At 47.8% G+C, this 17,894-nt stretch overlaps 1 protein-coding gene across 1 annotated transcript in view; it reads left to right on the top strand.

Annotated features, from left to right (window-relative positions):
• Positions 1-17,894, top strand: part of GNB5 (G protein subunit beta 5) — a 458,941-nt gene that overhangs the window by 244,519 nt on the left and 196,528 nt on the right. The window contains exon 8 of the mRNA XM_069624846.1: positions 16,967-17,110. Within this exon, the coding sequence (XP_069480947.1) occupies positions 16,967-17,110 (144 nt within the window). The remainder of the gene's footprint in view (positions 1-16,966; positions 17,111-17,894) is intronic.

The raw sequence follows: 17,894 nt of genomic DNA, 5'->3' as shown, positions 1-17,894 counted from the left end.
TTTTTTAAACACGGTCTTCGGGGTTGATGTGTTGAAGACGAGGCCTTCGTTTATTCGAATATGCTGCAGTCTTCACTGGAATCGAAGCACGCCATAATTTCCCGAAGTGTCAGCTATCGTGGAAAAACGGAACTGAAGTTAACGGGCGCTGTGCGTGCTATTTGTACCAGTGATGACATTGATCTCGATAGGGAGGCCCTTAAAGGGGCATAGATTTGACTGTATCGATGCACACCGCCCTGTACTGTAAAAATGTATTTGAAGTAGCTAAGCAGGAGAGATATCTATCTAAAGTTGAGGAATACGTGCAAGGACATAATCCATTCAAAATTGAGTTTCTGAGGAAAGATGAGGAAGGAGAGAATGCCTCTGAGGAGGTGTAGTTGAAAGTGGACCTTCTTGGCCAGGTCCATGATGTGAGGAGGGAAGGAGAGGGAGGAGTTGAAGATGAAGCCAAGTTTTTAGCTTCACACGAGGATGAGGGGGTGCCAAGGAGGGTGGCCAGAGTGTAGGATGGAAGGAGGGAGTAGGGGTCCCAATGAGAAGTATCTCTGACCTACTGGCATTAAGGCAGAGTTCATTAGTAGTTCACCATGCCTCAATAGCAGACAGTCAGGAATGAGATAGGAAGTAGAGGAGGAAGAGCAGGGTAGATTGAAAGAAAGCTGTGTCATCAGCATAACACTGACAATTAGTAGAGAAGGTAGCGAGCAGTTGTGCTTGTGGGGCGGGTTAGATATTGAAGAGCCAGGGGAGACGATAGAGTCCTGAGGGACACCACAGGTGGAGAGTGAGATGGAGGAGAGGAAAGGGTCCAGTTGAACCTGGGAGGGTCCCTCAGAAAGGAAGGAGGTCAACCACTCCAGTGCCAGGTTTATGATGCTAACGGATTCACAGAGCCGCTTTATCAGGGTGGCATGATTGAACATGAACAGAGGAAGAGCTGGAATCAAGCTTAGTGAGCAAGTCTTCACAGGTGTTCAGGAGAGATGTTTCCATGCCACTGGAAGCTGGCGGTCGTGGAGGCAACCAACAGATTGAGAGCAGAACAAGTTGGGAGATGGCCAGCTTCTCCAAGAGTTTAGCCAAGAAGGGGGTGGTGGAGATAGGGTGGTAGTTTGCAGGACACAAGGGTTCAGCAGGTGGTTTTTTGAGAAGAGGGTACACAAGAGCATGCTTGAGGAGAGAGGGAAAGGATCCAGTGGCAAAGAAGTGATTGCAGAAGTCAGCCGGGGCTAGAGCAAGGGAGCCAATGTTGTCCTTGATAGTTCTGGAGGAGCAGGGGAGCACCTGTTTGGAAGAGACTTTCATAAAGCAGACTTGTATAGAAACCCTATCAGGTTTTATGGGAGAGAAAGAGGGGAATAGAAGTGGAGGGGACAAGGTTCCCAAGATAGGCTTAGGAGAAGGGGAGGGAGAAGGATGTGGAGTAGGGGTGAGTGAGGAGAGGATGTCCTGAGATTTGGAGCTGAAGTTAGAAGCCAGAGAAATGCATAGTGCAGGGAGGGCATTGGAGAAGGGGACACTGGATTAGGGTTGGCAAGTTCCTTGCAGATTTTGAAAAGTGTAGCCGTTTTTTAGTGGCCGCGCAGATGCAGGCTTGGATATATGCCATTTTCTTAGAGCAGATGACACTTCTGTATCGCCTTTGGAGCAGGCGACAGGCCAGTTTGTCAGGGGATGGGCTCGAAGCCTGCCACTTCTGCTCAGCAACACTGCAATTGCATTTTAGAACAGCCAGATCAGAGTCATACCAGGAGCTGCACTTGGAGGCAAGCTTCAGGCAGGGGCAATGATATCCAGAGTGTTGGAGATGCAGAGTTGACGGTTAGAGAGGGCTGTATTAGAGTAAGAGTCAGTGGAGTGGGGAGAGGGCAGTAAAGGTGGTGGCAAAAGCGTCATCTTACACTTGCTTCATTTGTAAAAAGAAGGTGAAGGAGGCTGGCAGTGCGGTTGAAGGCTTAGCCGGAGGACCAAAGAGGTCCAGGTGAGAAGAAAGGAGAGCACAATCAAACCAGGAGAGAGGAATAACGAGAGGGTTGAAGGTGGGGAGATCTGCGGAGATGAGAGCATCTCAAGGTCTGTCCTGTAGCGTGCGTTTGACCAGAGTGAAGAATGGAGAGGGAAAGAGAGTCACAGAGGTTGCGGAAAGACCCAGAGGCTGCATCCTGCGAGTCAAGGTGGAAATTAAAGTTTCCAAGGGAGACACCTGGCCAGGAGGCCTGTAGATGGTGGGCAGAGTCAGATAGAGGGTAGGGGAGACACCAAGCCTGCAAACAAGGGATTCAAAAGAGGAGCAGGACTGGGTGGGTATGATAGTAGCAGAGACCCACTCAGGGAACATGAGGGCCACTCCACCTCCAGGCTGGTTAAGCCTGGGTTTAGAGAGGATTGTGTAACCATCAGGTAGGAGAGTGTCAAAACTTCTGGCAGAGCTGTCCATGAACCATGTCTCGGTGAAAGCAGGGACATCATGGTCAAGATCCTCAAGGAGGTGGCAGATGTCACACAAGTGTTTGAAGGCAGACCGGGAATTGAGAGTAGCTAATTGGAGCAGTTGCCACTTTTGAAGGTCTTCCGAGGACGGGAACAGGAGTGTGGTACACCCTTTGGACATGGCAGAGGAGCCAGAGGGATGATAGAAAGGAGAGGCAGGAGAGGGGGGGAGGAGGAAGTTGGTGAGAGACGAGAGACACCTGTCTAGAAGGAAAAGGTAGGGATTAGAGCCCTGTGCCATGACAGTGCCATTCTGATAGTGATTAATTAGGACCCTGGGAGAAAGGAAGGATGCCAAAAGTACCTCATTATGGGTGCCACCATTAATGGGAGAGGAAGAGAAATGGGAGAGTACAGAGACCATAAGGAGAACTCAAAGGAATGGAGAGGGAATTAAAAAGAGGATATCAGTAAGGGTCTGCCTGGACGCAGCATTGACATAGATGTCAGCAATGGGCAGGGCAGGGCTGGAGACCAGGAGATCTTTCTTGAACCTTTTCATTCCAGTTTTAGATAGAGGGGTAGGATAGGTGATAGAGAAGCAGTTGGAGAAAATGTGGGAGATTGAGAGCACCATTGTGGAGACTGGGGATGGTGGGAGAGGGTGAACTGAAGAGCACGACCCGCTAGCCACAATGAATGCAACGATCATGCCAAGAGTGAAAGGACGAAGCAGGGATTACATATATAACAGAGGTGCACGATCTTTGGAGGCACAAGAGCAGGAACAGAGAGACGAGAGAGAGGGATAATGGGGGGGGTCTAAGATGCAAGAAGCAGCAGCGAATGTGATGGCATATAACTATGACAGTCACATATAAGAGGAAACAGTATATTTTTTAAAACACATCCAGCAATTAGCAAATAGGCAGATTCGACTTTCCAACAGGTGAGTAAAAAGCATACTTTTTAAAGACACATCCAACTATTAACAAATGGCAGATCCGACATTCCAACAGGTGACCAAAAAGCATACTTTTTTGAAACACATCCAGCAAATAGCAAATGGGCAGATTTGAATGGTCTGTGAAGATCGGCACCACCTTCCCCTGTTGCTGCGGTTGGAAAGACTTGGCCCAGAAGACTGCCTGGAGCTCCAGGACATTTATGTGCAAGCCCTTCTCTTCTGGAAGCCAGAGGCCTCTGGGTGAGACTGCCCAGTGTGGCCTCCCCATCCCTCAAGGTGTCTGTGATGACCGTGGCCTGATATGGAGGAATCCGGAAGGGGGCTCCTTGCGTGAGATGCGGGTGCACCATTGAGGGCAATCTGGTTCGTCCAATTTCCTGAGACCAGCTGCGAGCTGGTGTCTAGAAATTCCTGGAGAGGCCGCATCTGGAGCCTGCAAAAGGGGACTAGATGGGATACAGGAAGATATCATGCCCAACAGGGACTTAATGGACCAGACTGTTGCCATGGACACTTCTGATAGCTGCTGAATTGTCCCTAGGATGATCCTCACCCTCTCCTCCGAGGGGGTTGCTAGACAGGGAACCGTGTTGAAATCGGTTCCCAGGAACAGTGCGTTCTGCGTTGGCAGGACTTCAGATAGTTGATGGAGAATCCAAGCAAAGTCAAAAGGCGTATGGTCTCCGCTGTGTCCTGGGTCGCCAGTGCTTGAAAGCGGGAGTGAATGAGCCAGTCATCCAGATAAAAGTAGATAAGAGTAGAAGTGTATGCCCCTGCTGCGTAAGTGTGCCGATACCGGGATCAAGCATTTTGTGAATAACCTGGGGGCGATTTCAGGCTGAAGGGCAGGGCCTTGAACTAGTAGTGCCTTCCCTGGACCACAAAACAAAGGAACTTCCAAGGTTTTTAATGAGTGGGGATGTGAAAGTATGCGTCCTCCAGGTCCAAAGTTACTAGAAATCCTCTTCCTGCAGCTGGTCGAGCACGTGCTGCAACGTGACTATCATGAACCTTTAGGACTTTAAGTACTTGTTGAGGTGCCTTAAGGCTAGGAGCTGCCGCCACCCTCCTGACTTCTTCTGTACCAGAAAGTATCTGGAGTACACTACGGAGCCCCAGAGTCACGGAAGGACTGGCTCCATTGCCCCTTTTCTTAACATGGCTTGAACCTCCTGCAGCATGTGAAGTTCTTGACGTGCTACAGGAGGAACTGATATTTTATTTCTATCGTGCTCATACAACAAATGTTTCAGAGCGCAACAAAGCAAGGGAGGGGAACAAGGGAGAACAAAACAACGATCTTACTAGGCCCAGTGACATTGAGAACGTGCAAGTGCATGGGGGAGGGGAGGGAAAAAGTGCAAGGAAGGGGGAGAAGTGGAAAGTGCGGAGCAAAAGGAGAACAGAATAAATAATAATGACAAACAAATAAATAAATAAATAAATAAATAGAACAAAAAAGGTAGTGCAGCCAACAAGTGGCAAGTACTGAGTTTAAGGCAGCAGACACTGTAGGTCAGATAAGTGAAGGGAGATCAAAAAAATGGCATGAGTGTATGGGTACAGATACAGACCCCAGTGCAAGGGGTGGCCCGGAGGCAGTGGGGAGGGTTGCAAAGTGAGCAGGAACCTGGGCCCGGAGGACAGAGTGGCCAGGTGCACAGTGCCAAGAGAGAATGGATCAGCAGGGGAGAGGGGTGCAAAGAAGAAGGTCGTGAGGTGCTTCAGGAACTGGAGATGGTGCTTCTCAAGTTTTAGAGTGACAGGGAAGCTGTTCCAGAGGGAGGTCCCAGCCGAAGACAGAGATCTCCCCTCAGCTCGTTTCGTTGAGAAAACACTGACCCTGAGGGAGTTAGAGATAGAGGAGCGAAGAGCTCGAGGGGGGAGGTATTTGCGGAGGGATAGCAGAAGGTATTTTGGACCCAGGCCCCAGAAAGCCCTGTGGACAATGCAGAGGGTTTTGAGTTTAATCCTTGCATCCAAAGGGAGCCAATGGAGAGATTTCGGAGCTGGAGAGATACATCCCAGGCCTTGAGGCCAAGGACAAGTCTTGCATTCCTGTTCTGGATTAGTTGCAGAGGGCGAAGAGTAGGGACAGGTAGATTTAGAAAGAGGCTGTTGCAATAGTCCAACCTAGAGAGAATGTGGGGGCACCTGTGTTGGAGTTCCAAGGAGGACCCTTACTGAAGAACGTCCAGCACCCATTTGTCTGTGGTGATGTGCTTCCACTGTTCGACAAAGTTCGATAGCCTTCCTCCCACTGTGGTGCAAAAGAGGGGGCTAAGATCTGCAGCTGTTTCAGGCCTGCTTGGGCATCTGTGTCCTAGCCTGTGGACGATGACAAAGCTGTACTTTGCTGCCGTAGGCCTGGGAGTGGCCCCTGTAGGCTTCCTGTGAAGGGGACCTGACGATGGTGAGTAACATACCCCTTGGAGTACCTGGAGACTCTTCCCTTTGGGGAACAAAAGAACAACCTCCTATGCTGCAGGGTCCCTGTGTCAGTTTTGATAGCCTGGAGAGTCTCATCCACTGCCTTCCCAAACCGGTTGTCTCCATCAAAAGGCATGTCCACTGTGATGCTGGAAATGCATCGGAGGGATAGGGCCTCCGTATCCTTGTCCTTTACTGCTTTTTATCATGTGTTCTGTTGTGTTTTCCACGCAGGAGTTCATGTGGGACTCCTGGCGGCGCAGCTCTCTCTTTTGGTTTGGTGTACAGACTCATGGGATACCCTTAATGCACCCATGGGGGGGTGGGTACAACCCTGTGTCCCTAATGTATGTTTTTAGACACCTTTGTGTGGCCCGCAGAGCAGGGTACGGGCTGGTGGCAGCTCCGTGCTGAATTGACTGGTGCCCTGAGCGTCCTCCATTTTGGAATGCCCAGGCCCTGTCATTGGAATCGGTAGATTCCTGATGGAGACAAGATGGCCCCTGTGGCTTCTTGCCTTCCATCACCTATTACCTTGGTCTTCCCGAAGTCCCAAGAAGCCCTGACTCTGTCCCTTCCCCCTGACTGGCTGTTGGGTGGAAGTTCCATATATGGTAGTGTGGGGAAGTGCCTAGCTACACCTGTGGGTGGGACCTGGGTGAATGGAGTGTGTGACGAATATGCACTTCTTGTTGTGGATGTCTAGTTTCTGGTGTTTGACACAATGAGTGAGACAGCCCTGCCCGAAACTGGTATGAATGCAGCGTGGAGTGTTGAATGGCTGGGTACTTGTCCCAATACACATAACTTGTTGTGAGTGTCTGGGGAGAAGTGAATTGCCTGAATGCATGATGCACCTGATTGGCTGCCTGCCTGCATGAATGCCCTTCCGACAGATTGGTTGCCCGAGTGTGACCCAACAGAATGAATGGGAGATCCACTAGTATATGTAGGGGCCTCTCACTGATAGAATTCGTGTTCAGAAGATGAAGTCCAAACTACGAAGTGTAACTGGAGTGAAACTGAAGCTTGACCTTGAAGCCCTGCTGGAAGAGAAGAATTGCTGTGGCTCTTCTTCATCAATCTGAAAGCTGCTGTGTCTCCGCGACTGACCCAGAGAGGACCTGGTAAGGCACCCTCTTCCCGAGCTACGAGGGACCACTGTGCACCAGCTGATCTTTGCCAAAGCTCCCTGGTAGAGAGACCTACGAAAGGCTGCCGACTGGAGACTGCTGCGGAATCCCAAAGGGAAGCGCCCGGACTGTTGTCTGCCACTGCCGACGACCGCCGTCGCCGACCGGAGCCACCGTGCTCTCGTTGCCTAAGAACTTTCGATTCACGGATGCGCTCGGTCGCACCGCCGCCCGCCTTATCCCATCTGAGAAGGCCAGGGCGTCGACGCGCTGAGGAGTATCCGCCGGTGGGTTTCCCGTCACCCAAAGACGACAGAGACGCCGATGACTTGACGCCCTTGCTGGGCCACAGTTCTTCAAACTCTTTGCGGTCCAGAACTATCGACATCGAGGTGCCCTGCACGCTTCTTCCTTGTAGGACGTTTACGCTTCCCCATCGACGAGCACCGCTAGGAAAGAAGCTGCCACTTCACTGCCGTAGTTCACCCTGTTCTTCGCCGGACGTTCGACGACCCCTGACTCCTGCCTTAAAGGGAGGGCACTCATGAAGGGCTGTCGATTCCCCGGCGAGGAACGCTACAACGCCAGGTACTTTGGGGTTGCTGAACTATTGGAAAGACTCTTGTGAACAATATATGGACTGGGCTTGTGATATATCTTTATTCTACAGGTAGCCCAGGTGGGGGGATCTCCACACAGAACTGTGTCTAGTTGGTAGGGGCCAGCATTCTGCCAATTGTTCTAACCAACTGCTTTCCTCTTATATCTATTGTCGGTTTCCTTTACGAACTGATTTGTGTGACGTTTAACCGTACAGTTGATGCACTTTAAAGAGATCGAATAGTAATTGTGGTACCACGTAGAACTGTATAGATGTGCCATTATAGATAACCTAGTACAAAGTGAGTTATCATGATATTGTACATAACCTTGAATATTAATTTTATAAAGAATGTGTTTTAACTAATACAGTGTGCGGACATTCCTTTGTGGGTGCTTGGGGACTACACTGTACTTAAGAACCAGCCCGCATCATCTCCTGAGAAGGTAGGCCTTGATTGCTCGTCCATTGCTACCGTAATAGAGAATCGTGGCTGGGGTCCTCTGTGCCTCTCCTCTGCCAAATAGAGAGCAGGAGTACAGACCCCCCTCTACTCTTTACATCTACGACCTTGGACTGCACGTCCGCTCGGAGGTTTGTGGCCTTCAACCAACCCTGGTCCCGCAGGGCCATGCCTTTCCTCATCTGGTGGAACCCTGAGTCAGCTATGTTTGGTGCCACCGTAATGTCATGATCCGACACCACCTCACCTTCCTGGAATAGGGCCAGAGCCTTTGCCTTTTTGTCATCAGGAAGGAACTCCATTATCAGCTCGAGCGTGTACTAAAGCTCCCTGTCCAAACAAAACAGGATGTCGTGGACATTGGCGGCCTTGACGGTGGAAGCCGCGGTGTAGATGATCTCTTTGCAAACCGCATCTAGCTTTTTTCCCTCCAGGTCTGGGGGCGCCATGGAAGTGAACGAGGGATTGGATGAGTGCTTCCTGGTGGTGGCCATAACCACTGAGTCCGGAGAAGGCTGTGACTTGAGACACCTGGGGGCCAAGTCCAGGACCCTGTATTTCTTCTCTTCTCCAGCCTGTCTCTCTTGGTTGGCGTGCTACTTGGTGTCTTCATAAGGGCTAGTCCTTCCTCCCAGACATCGTCCAACAACGGAACCGACATGACGGTCTTCCTCGAGGACTCATGTTGCTGGAAGAGGTACCCCCTCCTTCTCCTCCTCTGGTACCAGACGGAAGAGTTTGGACGCCTTTGAGATCATGGCACGGATGTAGCCAATTGTGCCCTGTGGCGAAGCCCTGGTGGGCTCATAAGTACCCAGAGGCTCCCCATCAGCTGAGGCATAATCTTAACACTTGTCCGTATGATTAGCCGTGGTATCTGTGTCAGTGCCAGTGTCTGTATGTGGTGGCTCCTGTTCCACTGGGCTCAAAGCCCTATACAGTGGTGGAGTCTGATGCTTTGTCCTGGGAGGGCTCGGCGACCCTATGGCCTGGGTGGGATCCTGTTTGGAGGCCTTAGAGGACTACAAGTGCGTCCAGGCACAGGAGTAGCAGGCAGCCCCTGTTGAATTTCTGCCACCAAGGTGTGCAGGGTGGTGAGGCTATCTAGCAACATATCCCTGGGTGCTGTTTGGGGTGAGAACGGTGCATGGAGTCGGGCTGAAACCCCTTGGAGGTGCAAACGGCTTGTAGGGTTCCTGGCATGGAGATCACTCCTGGGACATGGTCCCATGCCCCCCTTCATGGTCTGAATAAAAATCCTCAGGCAGTTCATCCTCTGAACTACAATAGATGTGAGGAGATTTCCTCATAGACCCCACAGGAGCTGTAGACACCCTCATGGGTCTCGGCAGAAAATCTGACAGAGGCAACAACTCCTGAGTCCTTTGGGAAGGAGGCAATGATGGGGATCAGCAACTTTGGCACCAGCACCAATGAGGCCATGGTAGGTTTAGTTGACGGAGGCCGTGGAGGCAAAGACACCGTCAGCGTTGTTGTTGTAGTGAATGTGGAAATGAGGCTTGCTGCCGAACTTCTCGTCGAAGAAGGATCAGATGTCATTGAGTGGGTCGTCGATGAGGAGGACGCTGACGGGGTGATCATTGACGGGGTGGTCATTGATGGTGCCAGGGTCGATGACAAAGGTAATTGAGGAAGTGGCAGGCTTGGTAGATGAAGTCGTCCTCAGCAACACTTTTGTCTTGGCAGACAAAGTTTTCATTGACAGGGCCCATGTGGTTGACAGTCATGAAGACGAAGGAGCCACTGACGGGCCCCCCACAGGTCTCTCCTTTGATGACTTGTCCATGGAAGATGACTTGTGTTTGGAAGGATTTATGGACTTCCTCTTGGAAGGCAACCCACCAGCTGGTAGGCTGTCGATGGTGCTAGCGACGGGGGGCAACCCCTTCCTGAACCCAATCCCACAGCAGCACCGACCTTCGTGGAAGTGGATGTGTGATGTTTCACCTTCTTTTGGAACACTCGGAAGGAGAATCCTCAAAGGACCTTTTCCTCAGAGGGAGCATGCTCATGGGACCTGCTGATCCGTGACAAGACTTGACTGTGCCCCGAAGGCCGCGTCAGAGGCCTTCCCCTGGTTGATCCAAGCTATCAACCTCCGGTAACAATACCTCTTGGTCTTCGCCAGGAAACCAAAGCAGATATTGCACCCGTCTTCGTCGTGGTCTGGATGTAGACAATAAAGGCACTTCAAGTGCCGATCCTCGACATAAACATTTTGCAGGCCACAGAACTTGCAGGCTCTGAAGAGACTTCTTTTGTCCACGTCGGACATCGTTGAGGTGAGATATAGGCCCAATTCTTGGCGTGCCGAATTCAAGCATAGAAGATCCAACGATGGAACACTATCTTCTCCGACAGTGGGTCCCCGCTGCCGACAGTCAGCGTGCAATGGCCGATGAGGAAAAGGTTGAAGAAAACTATCAAACTATCCAAAAATAGGAACAAAGTCACACTGAAACGTGCTGCAATCCAAATCTGAAGATGGCCACCAGGGGTGGAGCTTATGAGGATGAGTGTCATTGACTAGGGTACGTATGACCCAAAGTACAATTACTAGTTATAGAGGAGACAAGCAGTTTTTAGTCTAAAACAAAACTTCTTTCTTTTTTACCGAGAATTCAAAGCCTGACGACTGGTAATATTCATGAGCATGTGAATCCATGCAAGACTCCATGCTGGAGAAGAGCATGTTTTATTGACATGTATCATTTGTAGAAGGTTGAACCTAGGAGGAACTATTAGTTGAAGAACTAACAAATCAAGTAAGATAGTAGATGTTTTTTATGATTACTAACTACGATGTCAGCTATGATGATTTCTTTGTTTAAAAACTTTTTGTGCCTGACGTCATTTTGAGATTGTCTTGGTATGCTCTCCCAGCAGCTATTTGAATTGCAATAAATCTGGGCTTTATCATGCATTTGGGGTTACTCCTTTATTGAGTTTTTTCTCTAGATGGTACATTTGGGCCTATCTTAACAGGAACATATCATAAATCTTTTTACCTGCTTGGTCGGACTCTTTATCGGGCAAATAGCATTCCACTTCAGACACCATATGTGGTGGGTCAGAAGAAGGAGTCGGACACAAGGAGGACTTTGGTTTTTAATGAAATTATGTTGGAAATGAGTATCTTTCCCTATTTGTAGAGGGATCACCCTACCTATCTAAATTACCTGAAGGTGCTCCTCTACTGTCTGAAAGTCGAAAGTAATAGTCCTCAGTCCCTAATTCTACCTGGCCATACCACTATTAAGAATAACTCAAATATAGGTCAAACGAATCTCTTTCTTCTCCTAGTTGTTCTTCAAAGAGTCTTCCTCTTTGCATGGGTGTTTTATCTCTTCCCCTGGTTGATGTACGAATGTCCTTGTATTAGAATATAGGTTTTCTAAAAGTTATTTGGTATACTAGTCTCTTGTTATTTGCTTGATGAGTTTGTATAGCTCTTCCTCTATGCTTATGGCGTTTGTACTCTTCTTATTAACAGTTTTACAACAGTGTTTCTTGAGATATCTCCCAGGTCTCTGGTTTTCACTTAAATATTTCTTGTATCCTTGTGAATCAATCTTTTCACTATTTACTTTGAAGTTGTTCAAATCACTAATTCCCCTCTCTGGGTTTCTTGACACTATATTGTCTCTTTTAAGGCATTGTTCCTTTGACAGCCTTGGTTCTTCAAATCGCCTTCTCTGGAGATATCCCCCTTCTTCCCAGGGTATTTCTTACTTTTTATCTATTTCCCAACCATCATTGTTTGTCACACTATTTATGGTTTTGTCACTTTTCTGATGTTCATTTACTGCTTGACTTTTCAAGTTACAATTTCTAGAGTCCTTTCCCCTCCCACTACTTTTCAGCAGCAGCCTCCCGCCTCTCCCATTCTCCCCGGTACCTGTTTCCTTGTAGGAGAATGTTGCAGGGCTTGGCATGCCTTCAGGACCTTCTCCCGTTCTCGGCTCGGTCTCGTGCTTCCTTGAAGTGCGTCCTCCCAGAGCTCTGCATACTCTCGGGTAATTGCTTCCTCAGTGGCACTTCTTGGTGCATGCAGCGGAATCTCTCTTGGTCAGGCACACTCTGTGGTACTTGGTTTCTCTGAGGATATCTGTGTACGCAGCCGGTAGGGAACAGACAATGCTTCCAACGCTTGTTGTTTCAGCGTTTTTGGATGGGCCTCTCGCCCACCATGCTGTCGATGTGGTGACGCCACCACCTTGTACAAGATGCAGCTTCCCGTGTCGACAAAGGTTCTCCCGTTGCTGTCCTCGTTGGATTTCCATCATCTCTCGCCTTGGCTTCTCGTCTCTCCTGAAGTCATGGGTCCCACGGCCTCGTTTTGCTCCACCTCTGCCAAGCGTCAGCACGTCAGGGGGCTTCCCCTGCGTATCTCGCTGTCTCACTGCCTAACATTTACTCATCCCAGTTATATGCATTTCTCTATTTAAAGAGACATTTCCTTTTTTTCTGTATTGCTGATTTCTTTCCAGCTGGTCAGTAGTCCCACTGAAGGGTGACAGATTAGTCTTTACAGCAGGCAGACACATATAGCCTAATAGGGTATTGGGCTTAATGAGTTCCTTATCAGAAAGAGAGTCCTGGTCCCCTAGGAAGGTGTCACTCCCTTTGAGATACCACTTGCCCATACCCCTAAGGAGGGTTTGCATAGTGGGTTCACCTTCCTAGCTTCAAAGGGGGTGGCTCCACCTTGGGGAGAAGGGACAAATACCCTTGATTCGTCCCACCTCAAAGGTTCCTTGCAAGCCTAGTACCCTGTGGGTTTTACACTGATTGTAACAAATATTCCAGGACTCGATATACTTGTCCCAGTGAGTGGCTTGAGAATAAGAAAGGCCCAGCAGAAGACAGTGAATATCTGATACAGAGTTGAAGAAACAGAGTAACATTTAGAGTAAGGAGAATACGAAGAGATATGCATTCTCCAAGTTGGAACCAGGAAGAGGAGGACTTTCAGAGATACTGAAGAGAGATTTTACCCAGCATTCCAAAAATACACAAGGCTAAAAAGGAAAGAGCTAACAGGAAAGCAAGCAGGGGAACAAGAGACTAGGAAAAGTCCCCTACATGAACTACATCAGTTACTTAAAGATATTGCTCAACACTTTAACTCTGAAAGTGAACACCTACTTGTTGAAGAAGATCTCCTATGGAACTCTGACGTTCCTGCAATTGAAACCTATCTAAACCTGCCTAAAGCTGGCTCCTAGAGCACTAGGGTCCCCTCTTCTGCTTCTGAGAAAACTTATTCTATAGACTAGGGAAGGACTTTATAAGATAAGGATTCTGTCTTGAAAAGTATAACAAGTATACAATTACTTACTTGCTGAAAGAAGTAGTGTGGTAACTGTATCTCTGTGAAAGAAGAAGTTTTAATGTGTCCTTAAGTTGTACTTACCGTTGAGTTACAGTGTTCCCTCAAAGAAGTACATAAGTTGCTTAACTTACTTTGAATGGTGTTTCCCGCTTCTGAAAAGTAATACATGTTGGTACTATTTTAGCATTGCTTATCTAAATAAGTGTAAATGCTTACCAATAGAGTTTACCTTCCTTGAATAACACTGTGTTCTTCTTAAAGTGTAATTGGGTTTTGCTCCCCCTGATCTGCTTTATACAGACCTAAAGCAGTCTAGAAGTTAATACTTGTCTTATGAGTTGCTTGAAGCCCTTCTTAAAAAGTATATGCTGCTCTTCTAAACTTGTAACACTGGCTTGTGCCTCCCCTGAATCTGCTTAGAGCATTTCCAAAATAGTCACAAGATCCAATACTTACCTTGAAATCTATTGGGTCTTTCTTAAAGTGCAATTGGTGTTTACTTTCCTTGAATTGCTGATTGCATTCAGAAATAGTGTTCAAGGCCTTCTAAGAAGGCTCCCTATGTGCATTCACCGTTAGGCCGGGGCAAGTGGTATGGGCAAACTCCCAAACACACATCCCCCACTCAGCCTTACAGGATCCACAAAGGACTTAAGTTAAGTATTACCCAAGCTCACACAGTACCTTAGGAGAAAAGAAGAGCTTCTGAATGCAGCAGCACAGGAACCGATCCTTCAATTCTATGTATGGAGATGAAAGAACTGGAGACTGGATGGGAACTTGCAGCAGGAGTCATCAGAGGAGGCTTCCAGCGATGGATACTTAAAGATTCTCACGGCTCTGTGGATTTGGCACCTTTTTACAGCAGCCAGATGAAGAACGAATAACGCCAGTCGGATTATCTTCAATCTCTCGGTCCTGCACTCTAGTGAGGGGTCTGCAGTGATTCGAATCGTGTCTCTGGAGATACAGGAGGGGGTCACCAATGTTTTGTATGGATTCAGACTTCAGAAGACCATGCAGTGCAAAATGGCTTGAGGACCCAGGGTATTGGGGTATTGCAGCCCAGCAAGGTCGCAGCACATCATTGGATGGCTCAAAATGCAGGCCTTCATGAGCCTAGTGGCTTACACCAGCCTCTGGGTAGGAGTTATTGCATTCAGGACCCCCAGGTCATTTGAAAGGAAGGATTACAGCATGCTCTGGTTACACAGCAGGCTACAGCCATCCTTTCTTCATCTTCCTCTTTGGTTTCAGCTCTAGGGGTCGACTTGGCAGCAGCTTCCAGGTTCTGAGTATTTATCAGGAACTACAGCTCAACGTCTGCAATCTCTCCCTGCAGTTTACAGAAAGGCGGGGGTCTGGCTGGGCGGTCTGGCTGTCCAAACAGGACAGCCAGCCCCTCACAGGGACTTGGTTCCTTTTAGGCAAATTCAAAGACAAAGGGCTGCAGAGTTTTGGACTCCTGCGTCGTTTCCTGCCTGCTCTTGGGTCTGGGCGGCGAGATACAAAGGATTCCTGCCGAAGACAAAACTTCCACTGAGGCTGTTCCTGCCTAGAATCGTAAGTGAAGTCCTCAGAAAACTAAAAGCAAGCAAGAAATGGCAAAAAATGAAGGAGCCCACCATTTCAGCAAAATGGTGGTCCTTCTGTGCATTACCGAGGCTGCATTAACAGCCTGCGAGTAAAAATAACTAAATGTCATAAAGGTAAACCCATTGCCCCCCATTCAAGTAAACTTGCAATTGTAACAAAAATATTAGCAGGTAAGTAAGAAAGTGGATACATTCAATCACCCCAGGACTCCACATAAGGTGGGGTGTGCTGGCTCACTTATACAAAATGTCAGGGGATGAAAATCCCTCTTTAATACTTGGGAACAGTAGTTCACCCAAGTACAGGAAAAAGAAATTAAAAGGGGAGCCCAAAGGGGCAAGCCAGCTAAACCCAAACGTTCTAGGAAACTGTAACTCCAACCATACACTATGGAGAGGCATACAAAGGCCCCCCATAAAAAGAGTAAAAGACTAGGTGAGAGGGGAAAAGATGCCCCTTCACCTAGGGACAAGGTAAACTATTTATCTAGTCCAAGCAAACGTTTCTGGGGTTGACACAGGTCAGGAAGATGTATCATAAGTATGAAAATCATACCTAACTGTAGCTATCTCCATACCATCATAAGGGGAAATTATCAAGGCTGTAGCTAAGAGAGTCCAGTGCACTCCAAAACGAGGAGGCCCTCTGTCACAGGCTATGCATGTTGCTGGATTTCTTCTTTCAATCATCCTGCCTCATTCCTTTCAAAAGGGACATTTGGTTGGGGGAGGTGCAATCTCTGGGCTTAGATTTTAGCTGCGTTCTAAACCAGTACACTGCCCGGGGTAGTTACCCTGCACACCTTCTCAAACAAGTCAGTCTGCTTGTGGCGTTATGGGATCACACCCTGATCTGCTCTGGAACCTGTGTTGACCTAGTTAACAATGTACTCTCCAGCTCCCTTAAGGCTGTGAACAGAGACCTTAAAACAATCTTAATGTAATTCACATATTTGTGTCGCACCCACAGCACAATTAACTCCCAAAAAGTGTGACGTTTGCATCTATGTTAAATCAGGACAATGATTCATTCCAGCAAAATAACAATATGCACATGCAATATTTGTCTTTAAGCTCCATCTCATGGCTCGCCTTCATTTACATAAAAACAAATTAGACTTTAAATTCTAATTTCTTTACGTCTCTCCTGGTGGACATTGGATCTAAATATACGAAAGGGAGTGCCATTCGTTTATCGAATCTCCATTTTACTGTTAATATGGACTGCTTGGTAACTTGTGTGGGTGTGTTCTTCTTAACATCTAGACTCAGAAGCAGAACACCTGGAACTAAGGTGTGCTAGGGATCAGAGCTACCCTTTCGCCTTTTGATCATTTCTCTTGGTTACTCAAGGGCTCATATTTAGACAGACAACACATTGATGGTCCACCACATCAAGTTAAAAGATACTCACTCCTTAAGCTTTTTCCTCCAGCACTTCAGCCAGCACCGCCTTAAAGAACAACCGGCCTAACCTGTCATCCACACACAGTCTTGCCGAGCAGACAGATTTTGGTCATGCTGGTGGTGTATATTGAGGAGGAAGTTACCATTGCACCAAATGATACTGAGCTTCCTTTCCTTACACTAAATCGAAGAAGCACTACACTCGCCGCCCACATACCTTCTATGAGAAGTCTGAGCTAAAAGTAAGGGGAGATGTGGCAAGCAAGTGTAGAAAAGGACTGAGGTGCACCACCTAGGGCTTGCAAACATCAGGTTTCTGTTACTTTCCCAATTGAAATGATATCCCCAAAGGTATTTACTTTGAGTATATGTACAGACAGAGACTGAGACACTTTGTGCTACAATATAAAGATTCATTATATTCACTGACTTAATATGCAATGGTTAAACATTAGATTGCAATATTTCATATCCACTGCATATGATTATAGGTAATGGTCTTTCTTTAATATGTGTATAAATGTGTTGCAACGCGGAGATGTAACCATGTGTGTTGTGTTTATTCCTACTTCCCTTAGATTCTCACAGCCAGTGGCGATGGGACATGTGCTCTCTGGGATGTAGAGAGTGGGCAGCTCCTTCAGAGTTTCCATGGCCACGGGGCAGATGTTCTGTGCCTTGACTTAGCACCCTCCGAAACAGGAAACACATTTGTGTCTGGGGTAAGTTACGCTGGAAAGCCTAGCCTGGTCATTCATTCACTGCACGTGATGGCAGACAAACATGTCAAAATGTGAAGTGAGGGCCCTCAATGAACATAAAAATAAACAAAAGAGTAGGCGAAAAGCAGCATGAGTGACGTTACTTGTGCAGTGTTAATTGAAAAATAAGTACTCTGCAGTTGCATATTACCACCACCAAACATTTACATGTTCCTTTAAAACTAAAAATCGCAAAGTAAGCAGAGTTAGGTCAATTCAGCCATAATTGTAAACTCAATGGTTTGTTTAGAATTGGGTTACATTATTGAGTGTATTTGAGAAGTGCAGGACTGGTCTTTGCACTTGTTTTTATGAATATTCATAGAGAAAAGAAATGAATTGTTTTCCACTAAGACACTACAGATAATTTGTCTATTTTTCAATTTACTTTAATAAGTGACAAAGAAGGCTTGATTTAAAAGAAGGCAGAATTATGATTCTGGAGGTCATTATGACCCTGGCGGTAGCTGTGCTGGTAAATACTGGCACGGCTGCCGCTGGAGTCATGAATTTACCGGCACCCGGCAATGGGGATTTACCAGGGCATTACAGCCTAGGCTGACCCGGTAAATCCCCATTGCCAGGTGCCGGTAATTATTACTCCCCATTCCCATTTGAGTCTCATTGGACTGAATGGGAGTCGGGAGGCCGGAGCACCAGCACCATTCATGAATGGTGCCGGTGCATCCGTCGAGGTCTGCTCGCGGGTGCTGGTCCACTCGCCAGGTCAGACCTGGCGAGCGGA

This window comes from Ambystoma mexicanum, chromosome 11, assembly GCF_040938575.1.
Source record: "Ambystoma mexicanum isolate Mex_15411 chromosome 11, UKY_AmexF1_1, whole genome shotgun sequence".
Classification (NCBI taxonomy): Eukaryota; Metazoa; Chordata; class Amphibia; order Caudata; family Ambystomatidae; genus Ambystoma; species Ambystoma mexicanum.
Note: the sequence above shows the minus strand (reverse complement) of the source record. Positions and strands in the feature narration are given on the sequence as shown.